General features: G+C 41.6%; 1 protein-coding gene across 2 annotated transcripts in view; it reads right to left on the minus strand.

Moving 5' to 3' along the window:
- Positions 1 to 20,314, minus strand: part of LOC149243706 (protein-S-isoprenylcysteine O-methyltransferase A-like) — an 83,080-nt gene extending 62,766 nt beyond the window's left edge. Inside the window, exon 1 of one of the 2 annotated variants that reach the window (XM_089374601.1) lies at positions 19,971 to 20,314. In XM_089374601.1, coding sequence (XP_089230727.1) covers positions 19,971 to 20,190 — 220 coding nt within the window. In that variant the 5' untranslated portion in view covers positions 20,191 to 20,314. The remainder of the gene's footprint in view (positions 1 to 19,970) is intronic. The other variant, XM_089374600.1, reaches the window with a different exon arrangement.
- Positions 20,315 to 20,835: the final 521 nt, after the last annotated feature.

The following is a 20,835-nucleotide window of genomic DNA, read 5'->3' on the forward strand; positions in this document are numbered from 1 at the left end:
CTAGAAGAGACCCTATCCGTTGTCCTAAAAGGCTCCCATATGCAGTCCCAAAGGAAGGGATCCAACCTTACCCTAGCCGCAGTAAGAGTCTTAACCATAGAGATTTTTCCGCTGTCCTAGCCCTAGACGCAGTCCTCTAATCCGCAGTCTCAAGAGGCCTCTATGCTGCCCTAACCGCAGTCCTCAAAGGTGATCTAATTCGTAGTTAACGGTGACCCTTACACGCTATCTAAGGAGACTCATAGCAGCTAGAGGAGGCTCTTAACCGCAGCACTTAAGGGTGCCCTAGGACACAGTCTATGAGGGTTCTATGCAGCAAGAGGAGGATCCTTATACGCTGGGAAGAGGAAGCCTTAACTAGCCCTAGATGCAGTCAAAGAGAAGGCCATCCGCAGTCAATGAAGAATGCCCTAGCCGTAGTCATGCAGGAGTCTTACCACAGCAAAATGATGCCTAATCTGACATCTGATTTGGACAGGGACAGCATCAAGCTTCAGGCAGATAAGGAAGGTCTGAAAATCAGTGCGAGTGGCTTGTATGACATGGAGAAGAGTGCTGAAGGGTATTCATTGAAGTCTGTCCACCAAGGCGTGCTTTGTTAGGGCTGTGTTGACAATAAATGCAAGGGCATAATTATTGTATGTTGCAAACCTTGATTTAGAAGCTATGTACAGTCACTTGGATGGAGCAAGGGGTGTGAGATCCTGAACTTGATGAAGGCTATTAACAGTGAATTCTGTGGAAGAAAAATCACTATGTTAAAGACCTTGGTTGGAAACCTTTGGAGCAGCAAAGGGGATTGTTAGAGGGCAGATTAATATAGGCCTATGTTCAGTGACCTTGGTGGAGCTCCGTCATTAATAGAAGGTAGATTGATGAGCTGATCATGTAAGAGAATATGAAGGTGCAGACTTCCTTGTGAGCAGCAGAGGTTTATGCTGCTACAGGAAAACTGTGTGTTAGGCCGCAGGCCATAACACCACAGTCAATATTTCGTATGGGTATTTGAGGGCTCAGATCATTAGCATAATACATGGAGCTATCATACTGCTGAAGCCATTAGAGGGTTGTATGATGCTGCTGCAATATGAGATGGGCAGACTATTGTCATGGGTTGGTATTATTGCGTTGAAGATTAGTCAGCTACCAAGGTGTAGCATGGTGATGGAATCACCTTGGAGAATCAGTTGAAGAATGAGGATTGATAAGTATGCCTTCACCTAAGTTCAGAACAGCAGTCCTTGTCATCAGATCGACAACCTCATTGTGTCATCTTCATGGTGAAGATCTCTGATGTCTGATCTCTCATTTTGGCAAGTCAAAGTGTTGACTTCAAACGTATTTGTAATATCTCTATCTCTATTGAACTATTGAAGATCATAAGAAAATTTGATCAAGGATTTCCCCACATTGGGGTTTGTCCCTGGCTGGCGCCACATCTTGTGTCCTCTTGTCTTGGCTTGTCTTCTGCGATTTATATTTATGTTCTATCTGCATTTTACTATCATGCTAATCTGGAATTGATATTGAACTAATATGAAAAATTGAAGTAAATTTGCTCTAAGCATAGAACATACCTAAAATTAACACTAGTTACATTCTTCAACATGTTGTTGTCACTACACTGTACTGCTCATGAATGAATATGCGTTCAAGAACTCATGAAGCAGTCTGTCCAAATCACCATACCAAGTTTCTATTGTTTTTGCAAGTACTAGTCATTGATGTCTGATGATGACTCAAGCCAAGATGCCTCAGGTCATCCCTATGACCCTCTTGCAATGCTCTCAAACTCTGCCCAAGGAAGGTTACCAGCATACATTTTATAGCTTGCTTAGATATGGCTACGAAGCACCTTCCAAACTGTTGCCATACAATGATGTCCCGGTCTCACTTCCCAGTCATGCCAAGTCAAGTCAAAGTCAAAGCATCATATTAATATGCACATGAAGGCTGCTGCAAGATCACTTATATCTCTGCCATGTATCAATATCAAACCTATGTGTCAATTCAATGTCAAGACTGTAAGCCTATATGTCAAATCTATGTTTCAAATCCATATGTCAAGACACTATTAAATCTATGTGTCACTGTCAAGTCTATACTACACCACTGTCACAACCATATCATTGTTTCATCATGTCAAGTCACATTAATACTATTACTGCTACTGTGATATATCATTAACCATAGCTACTGTTATTTTCACTGCTCAAGGATACTTTCACCAACCCAATTAGACATGTTACTTGTTTCAATGTGTATCAACAAGCATTGGTGTCATATCAAGTTTATGTTAGGTTCAACTACAATCTTCATTATTGTTGCTTAGAGAAACCTTCACTTGAAGCCTCAACTGTTTAACTGCTTCACTGTGGTAGATGATCAAGATCTATACTGTTGTAGATCACTATTCAAGGATGCTCTAGTGGATGACTCAGAACATTAGAGTTTGACGTTACAATGAAATTATAGGTTGTAAGCAATTTCTATGGAGGACACCTGTAACCTTTTTAAGAAGCCAAGCCTTCAAGTTGCCTTCTAAAAGATTATGTGTTATGTAGACTGCACCAATCACTGGAACAAGGAGATATCAAGCGGATCCAAAGTATAACCAATACTCTGCTCTAGTTAATCCCTTGTTGGTCTCGAGTGTTAGGGCTTTTACTACATAATTTTAGTGGAAAATTATATCATAGGTAAATCATTGAAGGATAATCCTTCACTTGTGACCAAATGCAATGAAACAAAAAGCCAACAAAACTTGTGACAATTACCCCAAACAGTTTTGCATTTTGGGTGCCCTAGATGATTGATTGACTGTTATAACTTATAAGTCCTACTCTTAATGCCCAAACTAAACACTAAATACCATGACAAATTTCAATGAAAAGCATTGATTAAGATGTAATGGATAACCCTTCAAGAGGTAATGAAACTCTGATCCAAAAGGTGTAAACAAATTGTAAAAATTTCTGTTTTCCCACCCCGGTTTTTAGTTTCACCTTATTTCTCCCATGTAGTTAAATGCCCTTTCCCATAACCATACATTTAACAAGCTGAAAAAATAAATATTGTTGAAAACACAAATTCTGGAAATTTTACAGAATGTTGGAAATTGCAGAAATAAAAATCAGCAGTAATAAACAGCCATTAAAACACATTTAAACACTGAGATTTTTGGTCAACTTGACCTTGGAAAAACCCCCTACAACTCTTGGGGAAAACCAGTTCGAGAGCTCTTCTTTATTTCTGAAAATGCCTTTTTCACAGTGAAAAATATTCAGCAAAAAAATCAGCAAGCAAATTTACAACTTATCTCTTTTCCCATGCCTCACAGCAAACTGGAAATTACAGCAAACAGGACAGCAATAAATGCTATACGGCCTCCTCGATTTTCGTGCCCACTTTCAACAATAAATGCTGTTGTACGGCCCTCGTTTTGCGTGCAGAAAAACCAGCAAACTACTCCTCGATTTTTGTGCAAACCACTCCTCGAAAATCGTGCCAAAATCTGCCTTTCACTGTGTGTTGAACCAGTTGTACAAATCTGCTCAACTGCTGCCTTGGAATGTGTGCCAAGCTGCTGTCTCCTTCTCCTCCCTGCTCAGAAATCTCTCTTGCTCTCTTGCTCTCCTTCTCCCAATCTGCTCATGAAAGAATGAATGACCTTTTCCTCCTTTTCCTTCTTTAATCTAACCCCAAGTGACTTTTGGGTGATCCAAGTGACTTTTGGGTGATCCCTAAATCCAATGGCTGAAATAGATTGAAATCTAACGCTGAGATTAAATGCTCATTTAAATCTCACTTTTTATTTTTTGATTCACCCCACTTTAATAAAGACCCACTTAGTCATTTATTTCCAAAGTCACTTTTCCTTTCTAATTTTTCATTGACTTTATAAAAGTCACTTTAAAATTAGACTTAGTAACTTTATCACTTAAAGTCACTTTTAAATTAGATTTAACTTTATAAAAATTATAAAGTTACTTTAGGAGAAAAATTAAATTCTTTTGGACACTTTTCCCTAGGCCAAAGATCAAAGCCTTAGGGAACCACCTGTCCTCTGGTACCAAATTTCAACACTCTCTCTTACCGAGGAAGGTGTTCCTCACCACACCCATCTTGTCTCTGAAGTAGACATGCTTGCCCCGTGGTAAGGCTTTGGTAAGAATATCTGCAACCTGCTCATCAGTGGAAATATACTCAAGCTTCACAGCTCCCTTCTGAACATAGTCTCTGATGAAATGATATCTGATCCCGATATGCTTTGACCTGTCATGAAATACTGGATTCTCCGTGAGTTTAATGCAACTCTGATTATCACAGTAAATCACTGAAGGTCTCAACGGCTGACCAAATAAGCCAAACAACATCTTGCGAAGCCAGAGCTAGACTAGCTGCCATATACTCTGCTTCCGCTGAACTCAGTGCTACTGACTGCTGCTTCCGGCTGAACCATGACACTCCTGCTGAACCCAACCCAAAACAGCACCCTGAAGTGCTCTTCCTATCAAAAGCACACCCTGCCCAATCAGAATCAGTGTATCCTGCCAATCTCACTCCATCTCCCTGCCTGTAGTCCAGACCATAATCCACTGTCCCCTGCAAGTACCGCAAAATGTGTTTTGCAGCCACCTAGTGAACCTTCCTAGGCTCACACATAAACTGACTCATCGTGTTGACTGCAAAACAGATATCTGGTCTAGTGTTGACCAAATACATCAAGGAACCAATCAGCTGCCTATACAATGTGGGATCCACCAACTCGGAATCTGAAGCATGAAGCTTCTTCCAGTTGGTGATCATCGGTGTCGACATGGGTCTACAATCCTCCATGTGGAATCTGCTAAGGATGTCCACAATATACTTCCCCTTCCCCAGGAAGAAATGCCCCTCCTCCTGCCACACCTCCAAGCCCAAAAAGTAATGCATCAAGCCGATGTCCTTCATCTCAAACTCCGTCGCAAGATCTCTCTCGCAGTGCTCTATGAGTCTCTCTGCACCTGTAATGACCAAGTCATCCACATACAGCACCAGAATGAGAGGCTCCTCACCAATCACAATAAAGTAAAGGTTCGGATCTGCCTCACTCTTTGTGAAACCCATCCCCTGCAAATATGTATCTATCCTGGAGTACCAAGCTCTGGGAGCTTGCTTCAGGCCATAAAGGGCCTTCTACAGTCTGCACACATGGGACTCCTTCCCATGCACCTCAAAGCCCTGTGGCTGCTCAATGTACACCTCCTCCTGTATGAAGCCATTGAGAAATGCGGTCTTCACATCAATCTGGTGGATCTTCCAACCCATCTCTGCTGCTATCGATATAATGGAGCGGATCGAAGTATATCGAACCACAGGAGTGAAGGTCTCCTCATAGTCAACTCCCTCTACCTGGGAGAACCCTCTAGCCACAAACCTTGCTTTGAATTTCTCAATGCTGCCATCTGCAGCATGCTTTACCTTGTAAAGCCATCTGGAAGTAACCACGGATTTGCCCTCAGGTTTCGGCACCACCTCCCAAACATCATTCTTCATGATAGAAGAATACTCCTCCTGCATGGCCTCTCTCCAGACCTGCTGGCTAGCTGCCTCCTCATAGCTAGAAGGCTCAGAGTCAAGGATGCTGGTAACCATCGCCATATAGCTACAAAACCTCTCAGGTGGTCTACTCTCTCTGACCGGCCTCTTCGGCTCAGCAACAAATGTGGCATCTCTCAAGGTGTCCTGAAGCCACTTGGGCTTCCTCTTCCCTGAGCGCACTTCTCCCACCAGAGAATGAAACTTCTCCTCCTCATCATCATCAGGAGCCTGAACTCCTAACTGTCTGTCTGCTGTCCTCCTGCCTGCACTTGAACCTGTAGAAGCTAAGGTACCGTCACCCGTGTGAACTGTCCATCAGTGGACTCCCTAGTGAACTGCTCTGTGAACTGCTCTGCATGCTGCCCGGAGCACCACCCCTCTGGCTCGGTGAGCCACTGCTCACTGACGGACCTGACATCCTCATAGATGTACCTCCTGATCCTCCTGATCCTCCTGATCCCTGCCCACTGGATCCCTGCGACTGACTCAACTGCTGTTGAGGGTCTGGCTGATCCAGATACTCTAACTCCCGTGACCTCCTAAAGGCCCTGTCCTCCTCGAACTTCACATCCCATCTGACAACAACTCTCCTCTGTGCAGGAATGTAAATCCAAAAGGCCTTTGAGGTCTCACTGTAGCCCACAAAGATACCCTTCTCTGCGGTGGGCTCTAGTTTGGTCCTCTTCTCCTTGGGTATATAGGAGTATGTAATGCATCCAAAGATATGAAGATGACCAATATCAGGCTTCTTCCCAGAGAAAGCCTCCTCCGGAGTCATGCACCCCAAGGCACGATGCGGACTCCTGTTCTGCAAGTAAACAGCTGTGTTGCAGGCCTCTGCCCACAAGAACAATGGCAACCCCTGATCATGTAACATGGCTTTGGCAGCCCCTATGATGGATCTGTTCTTCCTCTCTGCAACCCCGTTCTGCTGGGGGTTGCAAGGAACAGTGAACTCCCTCCTAATGCTTGCCTCCGCACAATAGTCAACAAACTCTCCAAGGGTGTACTCTCCTCCATTGTCCGACCTCAGGGACTTGATCTTTCGACCTGTCTGTGTCTCCACAAGAGCTCTGAACTCCTAAAACCGCTTGAAGACCTCAATCTTGGTCTTCAAGAAATAAATCCAGGTCCTCCTCGAGTGATCATCAATGAATAAAACATAGTACTCATATCCACTCAAGGAAACATGAGACATCCGACCGCTCACATCAGAATGAATCAAATCAAGTATCCCAGTCGCTCTGCTGTCACTGATGGGAAAAGGGGATTTGGCAAACTTGCCCATCGCACAACCTCTGCAAGTATCAAAGTGATCAGAACTGAAATCTGGCACACCTGTAGTGATCTCCCGCAATGTCCTCAAGGCTCCATGATACATATGTCCCATCCTGCGGTGCCAAATCTCACACAGCTCAGAACTGCTAGCTCTGTTGTTGGTACTACTGCTCAATGCCAAAAGGGGCTGGAATGCAAACTTGTACACCTTTGTATGGCGTACACCTATCACTCTAGCTAAATCAGCTGGAGTGCCCCTGGGATACATCAACACCTGTCCTCCCCTGAATAGTACCTCATATCCTCTGTCCTCCAAAACTGAGACGGATATGAGGTTCTTCCTCATCCCTGGCACATAGAGAACATCTGACACTTTCAAGGGAGGTTTGGACTCGCTCTGAAATGTCAGTGTCCCCACCCCGACTGCTCTAACAACTCTGTCATCACCGAGTACTACCTCTATATCAGTGCCACTCTTTGAAAGCTCTGAGAAGTACTCACGGACTCCTGTCATGTGACGTGAAGCCCCACTGTCCACATACCAGATACCTGAAGATGCTCCGCTAATCGAGGGAAAAGCATGCTCCCTCTGAACCTGTGTGGCAAGTGATCCTGCACTAGAGGACTCACACGTAGTGAACGCAAACTCCCAGTCAAAACGACCTGCAAAGTCCTCAATCTCTGCCGAAGCTGCCACGTCCTGGTTCTTCCCCTTCTTCTTCTTCTTCTCCGGACACACAACTGCATAGTGTCCCATCTTTTGACAATTCCAACACTTCACCTTGGAATAGTCCTTCTGTGTGTTCCCCTGTTTACCTTTACCTTTGCCTTTGCCCCCACCACTGCTTGTGGAAGCCTGCTTCTTCCCTTTGCCTTTCTTGCCTCCTGCCACCAGTGCTACATCTTCATCCTGCTCAACTGGTTTGGCTGCCCCAAGCTGACCTTTCCTGATCTCTATCTGAATGCAATCATCCGAAAACCTCTCCCATGTGGGAAGGGTCTCACGTGCACAAACCCCATCAGCAAAGTTCAACCATGAACGGGGGAGGCCATTCACTGCAATCCGCACCAACTCAGTGGGTGGAATGGCCTCTCCAATCGCTGCCAACTCATCTCTCACATTAGTAATCTTTGTGAGATATCCAGCTGCACTATCATTACCCATCTTAATGTTCTTCAGCTTCTCCTTCAAGACCATCTTCTGGTTCTCATTGGTACTCTGGTAGAGATTGGACAATGCTGTCCACATCTCATGGGCATTGCTCTTTCCTCTCACATGAGGAATGCAATGGTCTTTGATTCCGTCTAGAATCAGCCTCTTACCCTTGTTGTTCTTTTTATTATAAGCTGTCAACTGAGTAGCATCAGTAGGTACAACAACAGGGTTTTGTGTAGTATGCACCATGATATCCCAGACTTCTGCCTCCTCAAAGATACTCTGCATTCTCTCCTTCCAAACGCTGTAATTTGTATGCCCATCCAACCTATCCTCCACCCTCAATCCCAATGACATCCTGTTGTCCTAAAACTGAAAAATAGCACTGCTGTAATAAAGGTAAAACTACTGTTTATGAAAAAATTAGCTTGCTGGAATTTTCTGAGTGAAAAATCAGCAGCTGTAATTTTTCCTTTTGCTGTCCCAAACTGCCCTTCAGCACTCAAGCTCTGATACCATGTAGAAATTTCTGTTTTCCCACCCCGGTTTTCAGTTTCACCTTATTTCTCCCATGTAGTTAAATGCCCTTTCCCATAACCATACATTTAACAAGCTGAAAAAATAAATATTGTTGAAAACACAAATTCTGGAAATTTTACAGAATGTTGGAAATTGCAGAGATAAAAATCAGCAGTAATAAACAGCCATTAAAACACATTTAAACACTGAGATTTTTTGTCAACTTGACCCTGGAAAAACCCCCTACAACTCTTGGGGAAAACCAGTTCGAGAGCTCTTCTTTATTTCTGAAAATGCCTTTTTCACAGTGAGAAATATTCAGCGAAAAAATCAGCAAGCAAATTTACAACTTATCTCTTTTCCCATGCCTCACAGCAAACTGGAAATTACAACAAACAAGACAGCAATAAATGTTGTACGGCCTCCTCGATTTTCGTGCCCACTTTCAACAATAAATGTTGCTGTACGGCCCTCGTTTTGCATGCAAAAAAACCAGCAAACTGCTCTTCGATTTTTGTGCAAACCACTCCTCGAAAATCGTGCCAAAATCTGCCTTTCACTGTGTGCTGAACCAGCTGTACAAATCTGCTCAACTGCTGCCTTGGAATGTGTGCCAAGCTGCTGTCTCCTTCTCCTCCCTGCTCAAAAATCTCTCTTGCTCTCTTGCTCTCCTTCTCCCAATCTGCTCATGAAAGAATAAATGACCTTTTCCTCATTTTCCTTCTTTAATCTAACCCCAAGTGACTTTTGGGTGATCTCTAAATCCAATGGCTGAAATAGATTGAGATCTAAGGCTGAGATTAAATGCTCATTTAAATCTCACTTTTTATTTTTTGATTCACCCCACTTTAATAAAGACCCACTTAGTCATTTATTTCCAAAGTCACTTTTCATTTCTAATTTTTCATTGACTTTATAAAAGTCACTTTAAAATTAGACTTAGTAACTTTATCACTTAAAGTCACTTTTAAATTAGATTTAACTTTATAAAAATTATAAAGTTACTTTAGGAGAAAAATTAAATTCTTTTGGACACTTTTCCCTAGGCCAAAGATCAAAGCCTTAGGGAACCACATGTCCTCTAGTACCAAATTTCAACACAAATTGAAGCTAAAGTTTACTGCAATTGATGCCCTAGAAGGCTGAAAAAGTTCTAAGTAAAAAAGAACTGATCAGACCACAGGTTTGTACCTTCAAAATAATAAAAAAATGGCAATGTGAGTCCCTTCTCAAACATAAATGTGGCAATGTGAGTCCCTTATCAAACATAAATGAAATAAATGAAGCCTGTACCCAACAGGTTTTCAACAGGAAAACACTCCACAACAGATCCAAAGTAATTCAGAAGGATGACCTCAGGTCCGAATGGTTTAGATTCTAGAATGTACACAATTTTAGCCAAGACTTTGTCAAGTTACTTACCTAGACCTTCGCTCTTCCTCAAGCTAGAGACCTGTAAAAAGAACCTCCAAGAGACCACCAAATGTGTGACAAACAAATCTTAACACACTTAAATGTCCTTCGCCAGTCTCCTCAGGGGTCCAAGAATTTCAGAGGCAAGCTAATCAAATGATAATTGTTTTGGATCATGTGTTTGGGAGTGGATAGGTCTCCCTTTTATAGATTTGGAGAGAGCTTCTAAGGTAAACGTTGGAGGAGACTTTAGGGTCTAAAACATCTTTTAATAATGTTGACTTACCTAATAAAAATAACTAATAGGTTACCCTCATCCCTAAGTAAGAGGACCGCTAGACTTTATGGTGGAAGAATGTGGCTTATTAATTAGTGATGGATGCCATTTGTGGGTGCCAAATAGCTTGATGCCTTTCCTTAGGATGATGTCTCCACTAAACATGACAAAGAACCCTCATGCTTGATATTTAATGACCAACAACCAATAAGAGTATGCCAAGTCACCACCCCTTGGCGTTTTAGCCCATAAACTAGGGTTTTCAACTTCAAATGCAAATATCTCTCGAACCATGAGACCTCTCAGGGCGTGTCACATACCACTAGAAACATCTTGATGAGGAGAATCCATTATGAATGATCTTCGGGATAAACTTATTTATTTTCCACTCCAAAATTCTCCAACAAGTTTGGGGTATATCCATTGACTAAGAAACCCAAGCTTGGAACTTAGGGTTTTCAACTATCCAACGGTGGAGCTTCCAACTTGATGTAATCCAAACAAATATAAGTGTTCATTAACTGTTTGACATCAATAACTGGTGTTCTAGTCAAAGTCAAACCCAAGGGTTAACATCAATGACAACGCCATCCAACAATTACCCCCTTTGTCATTGATGGCAACACACGTACTCCTTCTGCAAGTACACAACTCCCCGTGACTTCACGCTTTGATCTCCTTCCCCTGATTTCTCCCCCCCTTTGACATCAATGGCAAAGGGTGACTCCCCCTAACAAATTGCCTACTTCCTGTGGACCCGTAATTTGCTCGTGCTTCCTCTTGTCTTGCCAAACTGAAAGAGATCAATGTGAACCTGTAATCTACCTGTGCTCCTCTTGACGTGAAGCCTTCTTCCATCTTCTTTCAAGATACCTTGTCTGCTTCGAAATGCCTTGATTAATGCTAGCAGCATTATTCTATCTCCTCCTGAACCTGATATAATCTCATGAACTTGACACATCTGATCAGAATCCTAAAAATGCTATTTTGTCATTAATGTTTCATATTTGTCAATTGTAGGCCTATCAACAAAATGAGACACATACTGCTGCATAGACTCCCCCTCTTCAAAATTCAAGGAATCAACAAGTTGGCTTCTTCAAAATAATGTATCACCCAGCTCTTCAGTTTAAAACAGTGCGAACAACGCATATGGATTTCCAATCAATTAATTAATCATGAACAAGCTGAAGCTCAATAATAATACAGAGATATTTACAATAATAGAAACATCAAGTTTCTATGTAGAATATGGAAACAATCAGTTTCATCTAAGAAACTGCTAAAAGAATAAAAAATAGCAACAGCTAAAAGAATGAGCATTAAATACTAAATAGGAATATTCTAATACCCTCCCTTAATGCTCAATCTATTTACAACACCAATAGACCCTCTGAATTTTACAAATTTATCAGGACCAAGAGGCTTGGTGAAAATGTCGGCGGGCTGCTCTGTTGTGGGAACATATTGCAACTGAACTGAGCCGTCTTCAACAAGCTGGCGAACGTAGTGGCAATGAGTTTCCACATGCTTTGTTCGTTCATGAAAGACTGGATTCTTGGCAAGTTTGAGCACTCCCTGATTATCACAAAACAAAGAAGTAGGCCCTGTCTGGGAAACATGCATATTTGCCAGCATACGTCGAAGCCAAACTGCCTCACAGGATGCCTTAACTGCTCCCCGATACTCTGCTTCTGTTGAGGAGAGAGCCACTGCCTGTTGCTTCTTACTAGTCCAAGTAACAGCACCGGATCCTAGATTAAACACATACCCAGCTGTAGATTTACGGTCATCAACCGAACCGGCCCAGTCAGAATCAGTGTAACCACTGAGTATAGGATTGGAACTTCGAGTGTATAGGAGGCCATAATCAGAAGTGCCACGCACATATCGTAGCACATGCTTTGCTGCTTTCCAATGATCAGCTTTAGGAGCTGACATGAAGCGGGAAATGTAGCTTACTGCAAAACTGATGTCAGGTCTGGTAGCAGTAAGATAGATGAGACTGCCCACTAATTGCCTAAATAAAGTTTCATCCACAAGGGGAGAGGATGACTGTGCTGAAAGTTTGAGCCCTGGTTCCATAGGAGTCGTGGCCGATTTGCAATCCTGCATTCTGAACCTGTCCACAAGATTTTTGGCATACTTGGACTGAGAGAGAAAGATCTGATTTTCAGTCTGCCAAACTTCAACCCCCAGACAGTAATGAAGAAGTCCCAAGTCTGTCATCTCAAAAGTTCTGCATAAATCTTGTTTGATCCCATGGATCAAATGTGCAGAGCTGCCAGTAATGATAAGGTCATCCACATAGACAACCACAAACAAGATATCATCACCAGTATGCTTGATGTACAGGTTTGCATCAGATGGGCTCCACTGAAAACCCTGATCTGTCAGGTACTGATCAATTTTCATGTACCAAGCCCAAGGAGCTTGTTTCAATCCATAGATTGCTTTAGCTAACCGACACACTTTCTGTTCTTGACCAACAACCTTGAATCCTGGAGGCTGCGTCATGTAGACTTCTTCTTGGAGATCACCATTTAGGAAAGCACTTTTTACATCCATCTGATGAACTTTCCATTTGAACTGAGCTGCTAGGGCAAGGACAAGCCTTATGGTACTCATCTTGGCTGTAGGAGCAAAAGTCTCCTCATAGTCGATGCCTTCCTTCTGTGAGAACCCTCGAGCCACAAGCCGAGCTTTATACTTGTCTATGGTTCCATCAGCTTTGTATTTCACTTTATACACCCATTTGCAGCCTATGGGCTTTTTCCCTGCAGGAAGATCAGAAAGTGTCCATGTGTGATTCTTCTGAAGACTCTGGAATTCGGCTTCCATAGCCTGTTCCCACTCAGATGTACCCTTAGCCTCTGAATAGGTTTGAGGCTCAAAAATACTGTGTAGGTTAGCCATAAGAGCAAAATTCACTGTAGACTGTTGTCTGTTCTTATGTCTAGAAGTTCTACCTTCAAGGAGCTCATCATCCCAGAGATCACCAATGGTTTTAGCCCACCATTTAGGCCGAAGAGTAGAAGAACCAATATCAGGAGTAGAGGAACCAATATCAGGAAGAGGTGGAGAAGACTCAAGAGCAATAGGGGCCGCAAGAGGAGGGTTATTTTCTAGAGGAAGCTCAGATAGAGTATTATCAAATACTGATGCTACATCATCCCTCCCATCAGGTGGACCGACCGGAAGAAGAACACTGTGAGGCTGATCCTCAGAACACTGCTCAGAAGAAGAAGACTGAAAGAATCCTCTGTCTTCATCAAATACTACATCCCGACTGAAGTTAAGACGACCAGTGGCTATATCTATCAGCCTATAGGCCTTGTGATGATCACTGTACCCTGTCATCATGAGTTTCTGGCTTTTGGAATCCAACTTAGAGCGCTTAGCAGCTGGAATCCAAACATATGCAACTGAGCCAAATACTTTGAGATGACTGATCTTAGGCTTACGGCCAGACCAAACCTCTTCAGGAGTCTTCCCTGTAACAGCCTGAGTGGGTGATCGGTTAAGAAGGTAAACAGCAGTAAATACTGCTTCAGCCCAGAATCTGTTTGGAACACTCCTGTGTTGTAACATGGAACGAGCCATTTCAACAACCGTGCGGTTGCGACGCTCGACAACACTGTTCTGCTGAGGAGTGTAGGGTGTGGTTAACTGACGTTTGATGCCATGAATATCACAGAAGTTGGCAAAAGCTGAAGAACAAAATTCCCCCCCATTGTCGGTCCTAAGAGTCATGATGTTACAGCCAGACTCTTTTTCAACTAAGGTTTTAAACTTCTGAAAGGTACTAAGTGCATCAGATTTATTTTTTAGAAAATACACCCACATCTTTCTACTGAAATCATCTACAATAAGTAAAAAATATTTGCAAGCAGTGATAGAGGCTGTATTCATAGGACCACAAATATCAGCATGAAGTAACTGAAGTACCTTAGATGCTCGCCAAGATTCTCCATCCTTGAATGGAGACCGATGTTGCTTTCCCGCTTGACAGGCGCCGCATACCCCCAATTGCTGAGTCTGAATATCAGGTAATCCTGACACAAGTCCCTCCCGAGAGAGCTGAGAGAGATACTGCATATTTAGATGCCCATATCGCTGATGCCATAGAGTACTGATGGGAGAGACACGTGCTGCTAGAGCCACTTCTGGAGAGTCACCGGTGTCAAGTAGCCTATATAGACCATGGTCCTCTAGGCCAACAGCAATTGTTAGACTAGTCTCCCTGTCAATAATGGAGCACTTGTGCGCACTGAACACTACATCAAGCTGAGGAGAATTCCTCATAATCTGGCTGACAGACAGCAGATTAATTTCCATACCAGGAACATAGTATACATTCAAGAAGATGAGTGTGCGCCCACCAGACTGGATCTGAACGGTACCTCTGCCAACCACTGTGTATTTTTCACCTCCACCAAATACCACGGAATCACTGAAAGGTGAGAAGTCAATAAACCAGTCACGCCTGTGAGAGAAATGGCGTGATGCACCAGAGTCAATGTACCAAGCAGAAGACGGTACATGATCTGACGACCTTTTAGCCATAAAGGCGTAAAAGGCAGATTCTGTCTGCTCGGAATATTCCTGACTGCCTTCCAACATGAGATTAGTTAACGAAGCCATCTGCACGTTTCCCAAGATATGGAAAAATACAAAAAATCCTGCACGGATTTCAACGCGGATGCTGGCTGATCCAGACAAAAATTGACAGATGCTGATATAAATATGAAATGATTCCCAAAGGAAACTGATTTACTGTAAGAAGCACAATTTTCTTAAACAAACACTAGATAGGAAGAATCAACAAATTAAGCCCACAGGCATAGGCAGGAAACTCAAGACGGATATGAAGAGGCACGAAATTTCTGGAAAGTTAAAACCTCTGTTTTACTGTAATAACAATGCTGATTTACTTGAATGAACTTCTTCCCAAACTCTGCTGCTTAAGATAGTGCTTTGAACGACAGATTTGACTCAGAAAATATCGGCTTATTTAATGAAATTTTGCCAGAAAGCGTAAAGGATTCATGACTAAGACAAGAAAAAGACCCTGCTTTTGAATTTCTGCTATCCTTTTTTTTTTTTTCTTGCTGCTGCCGTAAACAATGGAAAAACCCAAGTTTGAATCCCTGCGTTCCCTGTACTCACGATGACTGTTCAAATATCAGTTCTTAGAAAAGCCGGAAATTCAAATATCAGTTCTTCGAAAAGCCGCTGATAGTAATGACTGCCGCTGAGTCCAAGCCGACAGTGCCAGACTATTCTGTTCAAAAGCTTCCAACACGCAGAATCACTGAAATCTGCGGTGATCCGAGAGCTTCCGGACTGGAATCAGGTTGATTTAGCACTAAAAATCGATCGATTTACCCTTGGCAAAACAGAACCGACACGCTTACGCCAATCAGAAGTCGTAAGTGCCCTTTTCAACACACAGGTGCCACGGCAAAAATTCTACGTTTGACCACGATACCGCTTTGGTCTCGATCCCGTCAAATGAACGAAGCGGATGAAACGAAAGGCTCTGCGGAATTTCTCGATACCAGCCACCGTTTGATCGAAGAGAAGGTGAATATGGCTGCACGCCCTGTCCCTTCTTAAAAAACTGTTGTGCCTCCCGCTGTTGTTGCAATCCGCTCCTTCGAATCAACAACTATTGCAGTTAGTGTGTTGCGGATTGTCGTGGTGCAATGCTTAACCGGATGAATGTTGACGCCTTTATTTACACATTCACAGACGGTATGCTTGAAATGATAAACACATGCGTATCAGGTGCAGCTCCTTTGCGTCGGCTTCTAGCATACGAAGACTGCTTGGTGAACGACGGCGGAAATTTGGCGGCGAGACATATGCCAAAAGTTTTACGCCACGCCTTTAGTCAGCCTGGAGGAAGCAACGAAATGTTGGCAGTCTCGGCTTTTGCCGCAAAAAAAAATGTCAGTCTCGTGGTGCAGATCCAGGATTGGACGCGGCGGCAGAGAGCGGTCTTCGCCGATTGCAGAGGTGACGTAACTTCTGACCACAGTAGAAGGTGGAATCGAGTAGGTCAAACAAAAAAATCCACACGGTAAAAAAAACGAGCAGTGGTCAAACAGCGTCTGATCCAGCACGAAGTATGAGGGAAGTGTTTCAAATCTCTCGGATGACACCAGAAACCCTCACAAAACCACCGAAGAACAACTCAAACAGCAGATTCAAAGCCTAGAGAGTAATTTCGAAATGAAGCACAAAATTTTTCACATGAATGAAAAATTATTTCAAAAAATACCCGTGCTCTGATACCATAAAACAGTGCGAACAATGCATATGGATTTCCAATCAATTAATTAATCATGAGCAAGCTGAAGCTCAATAATAATACAGAGATATTTACAATAATAGAAACATCAAGTTTCTATGTAGAATATGGAAACAATCAGTTTCATCTAAGAAACTGCTAAAAGAATAAAAAATAGCAACAGCTAAAAGAATGAGCATTAAATACTAAATAGGAATATTCTAATACAGTTGGACCTTCTTGACTCGTGTCATCGTCTGATGTATCTATTGATTCATCATGACCTTTTGTCATTACAAATCCTAAAAGCATGACTACTGAGACTTTCTTATCTCCTTGATCATCTTGAACCTGTTTTCTTTTCCAATTTCTTGTACCTAATGTTAGGGTAGTCAATCCTGGTAGATTCTATCTTGTACCTGCAATCTCAAGCAATGTGCCCATAGTTATGAAATTTGTAACATTCAATGTTGAGGTTACCATTCATGGAAGAGTCCACCTTATATCTGCAATCACAAGCTATATGGCCATAGTAATTGCATTTGAAACATTCAATGTTTGGCCTAGCTGACATGTACTTTCTGTTGACAAAGTCATTGTGAAATTTGTCTCGTGATTCAGCAAACCTGTTTCTAGGGTTTTGATGGTACCCTCGATAATTGTGCCTATCAAACACTTCACAATCCCTAGCCATATGTCCAAAGTTAGTACATGAAAAACAATAACCATTGAATGAATTAGCATTCCTGGATGGTCTTTTGTATTCATTCTTCTTCGGAGGTGGTGATGTATTCCTTTGTTGTCCTTTGTCCTTGATGGCTTCAGCAACATTCTTAATCTTCTTCGGTCTTTCATCTTGATCAGTCTTTTCATCAATCTGACCTTGCTTTTTGTTTATTGTTGTAGATAATTAATTATGCTGATAAATAAACAGTCAGGTTAGCGCCGAGCTGATTTAGCATGCTTATATAGTTTTCAGATCTGATGTATATTTAATGTTGGCCTAGTGCTGCACTGACTTAATATCAAGATCTGAATTTCATATCATTTTATTAGATCTCGTATATGGCTGCTGTTGGAATGGTCCAATCTTTTAATCTGTGGTGTCTGGAATCCTGAATATTGTCTACAGGATTGTGGTGTTTGCAGATATAAACTCTTGATGGGTGTTTCAGAAGGTTTAGATTCAGTTGTAGGGCTGAAGATATATAAGTGCAGATACAATGTATTATGTCATGAAGTGAAATTCTAACAAGAAAGACCCAAGGTATAAGGATACACAGAGGATGCTATATGTGTGGAAAAGGAGCCACAGCCAGGCGACCTCGACAAGAAACACCTCCAGTTACAATCGGCAAAGAGGAGGCTACACTTGAGAGCAACAATTATCTGGGGACCCTATTAACTGAGGACCTTTGTGATGCCAATGATGGCGACGAAGCAGCAGAACAAGCCCACTTTCCTCGAGGAATCAGCTATGTTGTTTTGCTATTTCATTTTTGGAAATACCATTAGGCAATTTTTTAATGCAGTATATACTTGGTTTAAGACGAGAGCTATTCATGAGAACGATAACAAGTTTACTGTTTTTCTAACCATTCATGACTGTACAATCTTGAATGAACAATATGAAATTGTCCTTTGATGAATCATTGACTGAGAAACGACTGAAAATTGACTATGAAGTTGAAGTTTGAATGATTTGAAATTTGAATGATGAATTTTATCTCAAAATGAATATGAATTATTGCTGAATTACAGAACTTGTTAGTTATGTTTTTTTCATATATGTAAACCCTGGCGTGTCCTAATCCTCTGTTTCCAAAAATGGCATACCCGTACCTGCACTTGTACCCACATACGATGGTAGCTTAGGTCTGGAATATAAACAACATGGAATTACAAAGTTTTTACTAAGGATGCTAACATTCAAGCACGGTCTCATACGCAGAGATCACTAGTTATGGAACCATGATTGGTAAATGCATTTGCAAATAATTCCCAATAAACATTCCAATGATATCTTGGAAAAATAATGTCAATAACAAGGGTAAATTAAAGTTATGACATGTCCCTGGGGCCTGCATCATGGAATGAATACAATTAGAAGAGAATCTCCTATTGTGAAGGTTCACTTCAAATAACACCAAGTATTAAAATTTAAGTACTTTAAATTGCTTGATATGGGTTAACTGTCCGTCCTCCACACACCATATTTAAGTAGGAAACTTAAAATATTCCATCCTTTGAGATTGAAAATTGATGAATTACAAAACTAATCCCTCATCATGTAAACCATTAAATGGGGCAGTTTTTCATACCTCGTATTCTTATTACAAAGGCCCTGCCTGTGGAGAGTCGAGACAAAGGACAAACAGTCATGTAGCTATTTATTTTATTTGGAAGGGAGACCACTGAAGCATCTAAAATTCTGCAGTTTCTTGTGTTCGCGGCCGTTAGCTAGTTATCAGCATGTTATCCATTTCTTTGACAATCCAATTTTTAGGTTTCCTTGCACGTAGAGAATTTAATTATTAGGTATTCTTGTGCACAAACTGGTCATTTTCTATCTGGAAGGAATTAGGTAGCCTCAACCATATTATGTTTAAAATTGGCCAATTTAGGAGTCAAACTGGTGAACTGCTCTGCGACTGAGCTACATGCCCTTTTCATAAATTGCACCTTTACCGGTTTGCAGTTAAGGTTGGGTTGCTACCGCCAACCCTGCGCCCCCTGAACCCTCTCAAGCAACAATTTACTTCGGCCCCCACCCACTGCCAATCAATATCAATGCTTGACACTTGGCGCTGATAACATGTCACCCAGAACCAGCCCCAGGCGAGTGGGCTGCTTTACGACAAAGCTAAAAGCCCACTTTTCATGACAGGCACCCTTACCGGTGTGATATGAAGGTGTGGATTGCTATATCCAAAATATTACATCTATCTGTTTACAGTGTCTATGCCCTAGTTCACCATATCTATCAGGTATTCGTTATTGCAACTGCCTGGTTATTTTCTGCAAATGTCAACTTTCACAATCTTCGACAATTTGGCCATGACGTTTAGCATATGATAACTATCTGTCGGTATCACAAACGAGAAAGACCAATCCATGTAAAATTCATACTAGACCTCACAGATTCAATAACAAAGGGTTTCTATACAGCTATAAGCATTCCAATTGAACTGAAACTTACATTATTCTAACTGCAAATCAAAGAACACTTACAGAATACTTGTAATCTTCCAGAATTCTACGCAGAAATTATAAGAAAGAGACTATAGAGGAAAACTCAATGAAACATTCCATGCCAGACGCCATTGACATCACTTAGCAATCAAACGCATACGATATGATGATAAACCAATAAATTCAGTGAACCACTGATTTTGCTCAGAAAGCTAAATTAATACTCAAGATAAAATTGAAGGGCTGAGTGAAGTTACAGGCTAGATTCACTCTGGATGCTCCATGGATGATCACAGCCAATACATACTCGGAGATGTGGAAGAATAGCAGAGCTATTAACATCTGGCCTAACTGTCGTGCAGCAACTGGACCCAATAATGCCATGGGATTTGTGTGGAAGATTCTGTAATGCAAATGGGAAAACTGTTCGAAAAGTTTGCTATAGAAATCAGACATCCTCTGCAATGGAACGATCATTGGTAGTTGCCGAGATAGAGGGGCCTGTGTAAATATAGCTGTCTACGTAATGAAAGCACTTTTAGTTAGTGTGCAAGGATATGCTCAACCCTCCACTTCGATTCGAATCGTCTCCCTTAAGGCAGGGGAAGTTTTTATTTTCATGAAGAGCATTTCATTGGAATTAGTTTTATTTTCATGAAGAGTATTTGAAGGTATCATGGTAATGTCGTAATAATAAGGGACGAATATCCGGATTTATATATTTTTTAATTTATGAAAGGGAAAGGTGTACTACGTATATTTCTTTTACGATTAAACATATTCAGGGTGTTCACTTTATAATAAATTAATTACTAATTATTTTTTATCATCATTCATATGTATTTACTTTATAATAAATTTAAAAAAAATATATATTTTGATTTATATGTTATACAAAAGGATTTATATTCCAAAAACTTGTACTTTTAAATAGTATATGTAATATAAATATATGTTTTTTTTCAAAAATAAAAATATTTTTTTTTTATGGCTAGTACGGTACTTGTTGGGCATGTTCGTGGCAGAGCGTACTCGGCCAACAGACTCACTCTTTGGGTCAAGGAGATATGGGGTGGTTTACTGAAGGAATTGCCTGAGGTACAGATCCTTCCAAGGGGTTGG

This window comes from Pinus tabuliformis, chromosome 8, assembly GCF_031772625.1.
Source record: "Pinus tabuliformis cultivar Carrire ecotype Pingquan chromosome 8, CPIR1, whole genome shotgun sequence".
Classification (NCBI taxonomy): Eukaryota; Viridiplantae; Streptophyta; class Pinopsida; order Pinales; family Pinaceae; genus Pinus; species Pinus tabuliformis.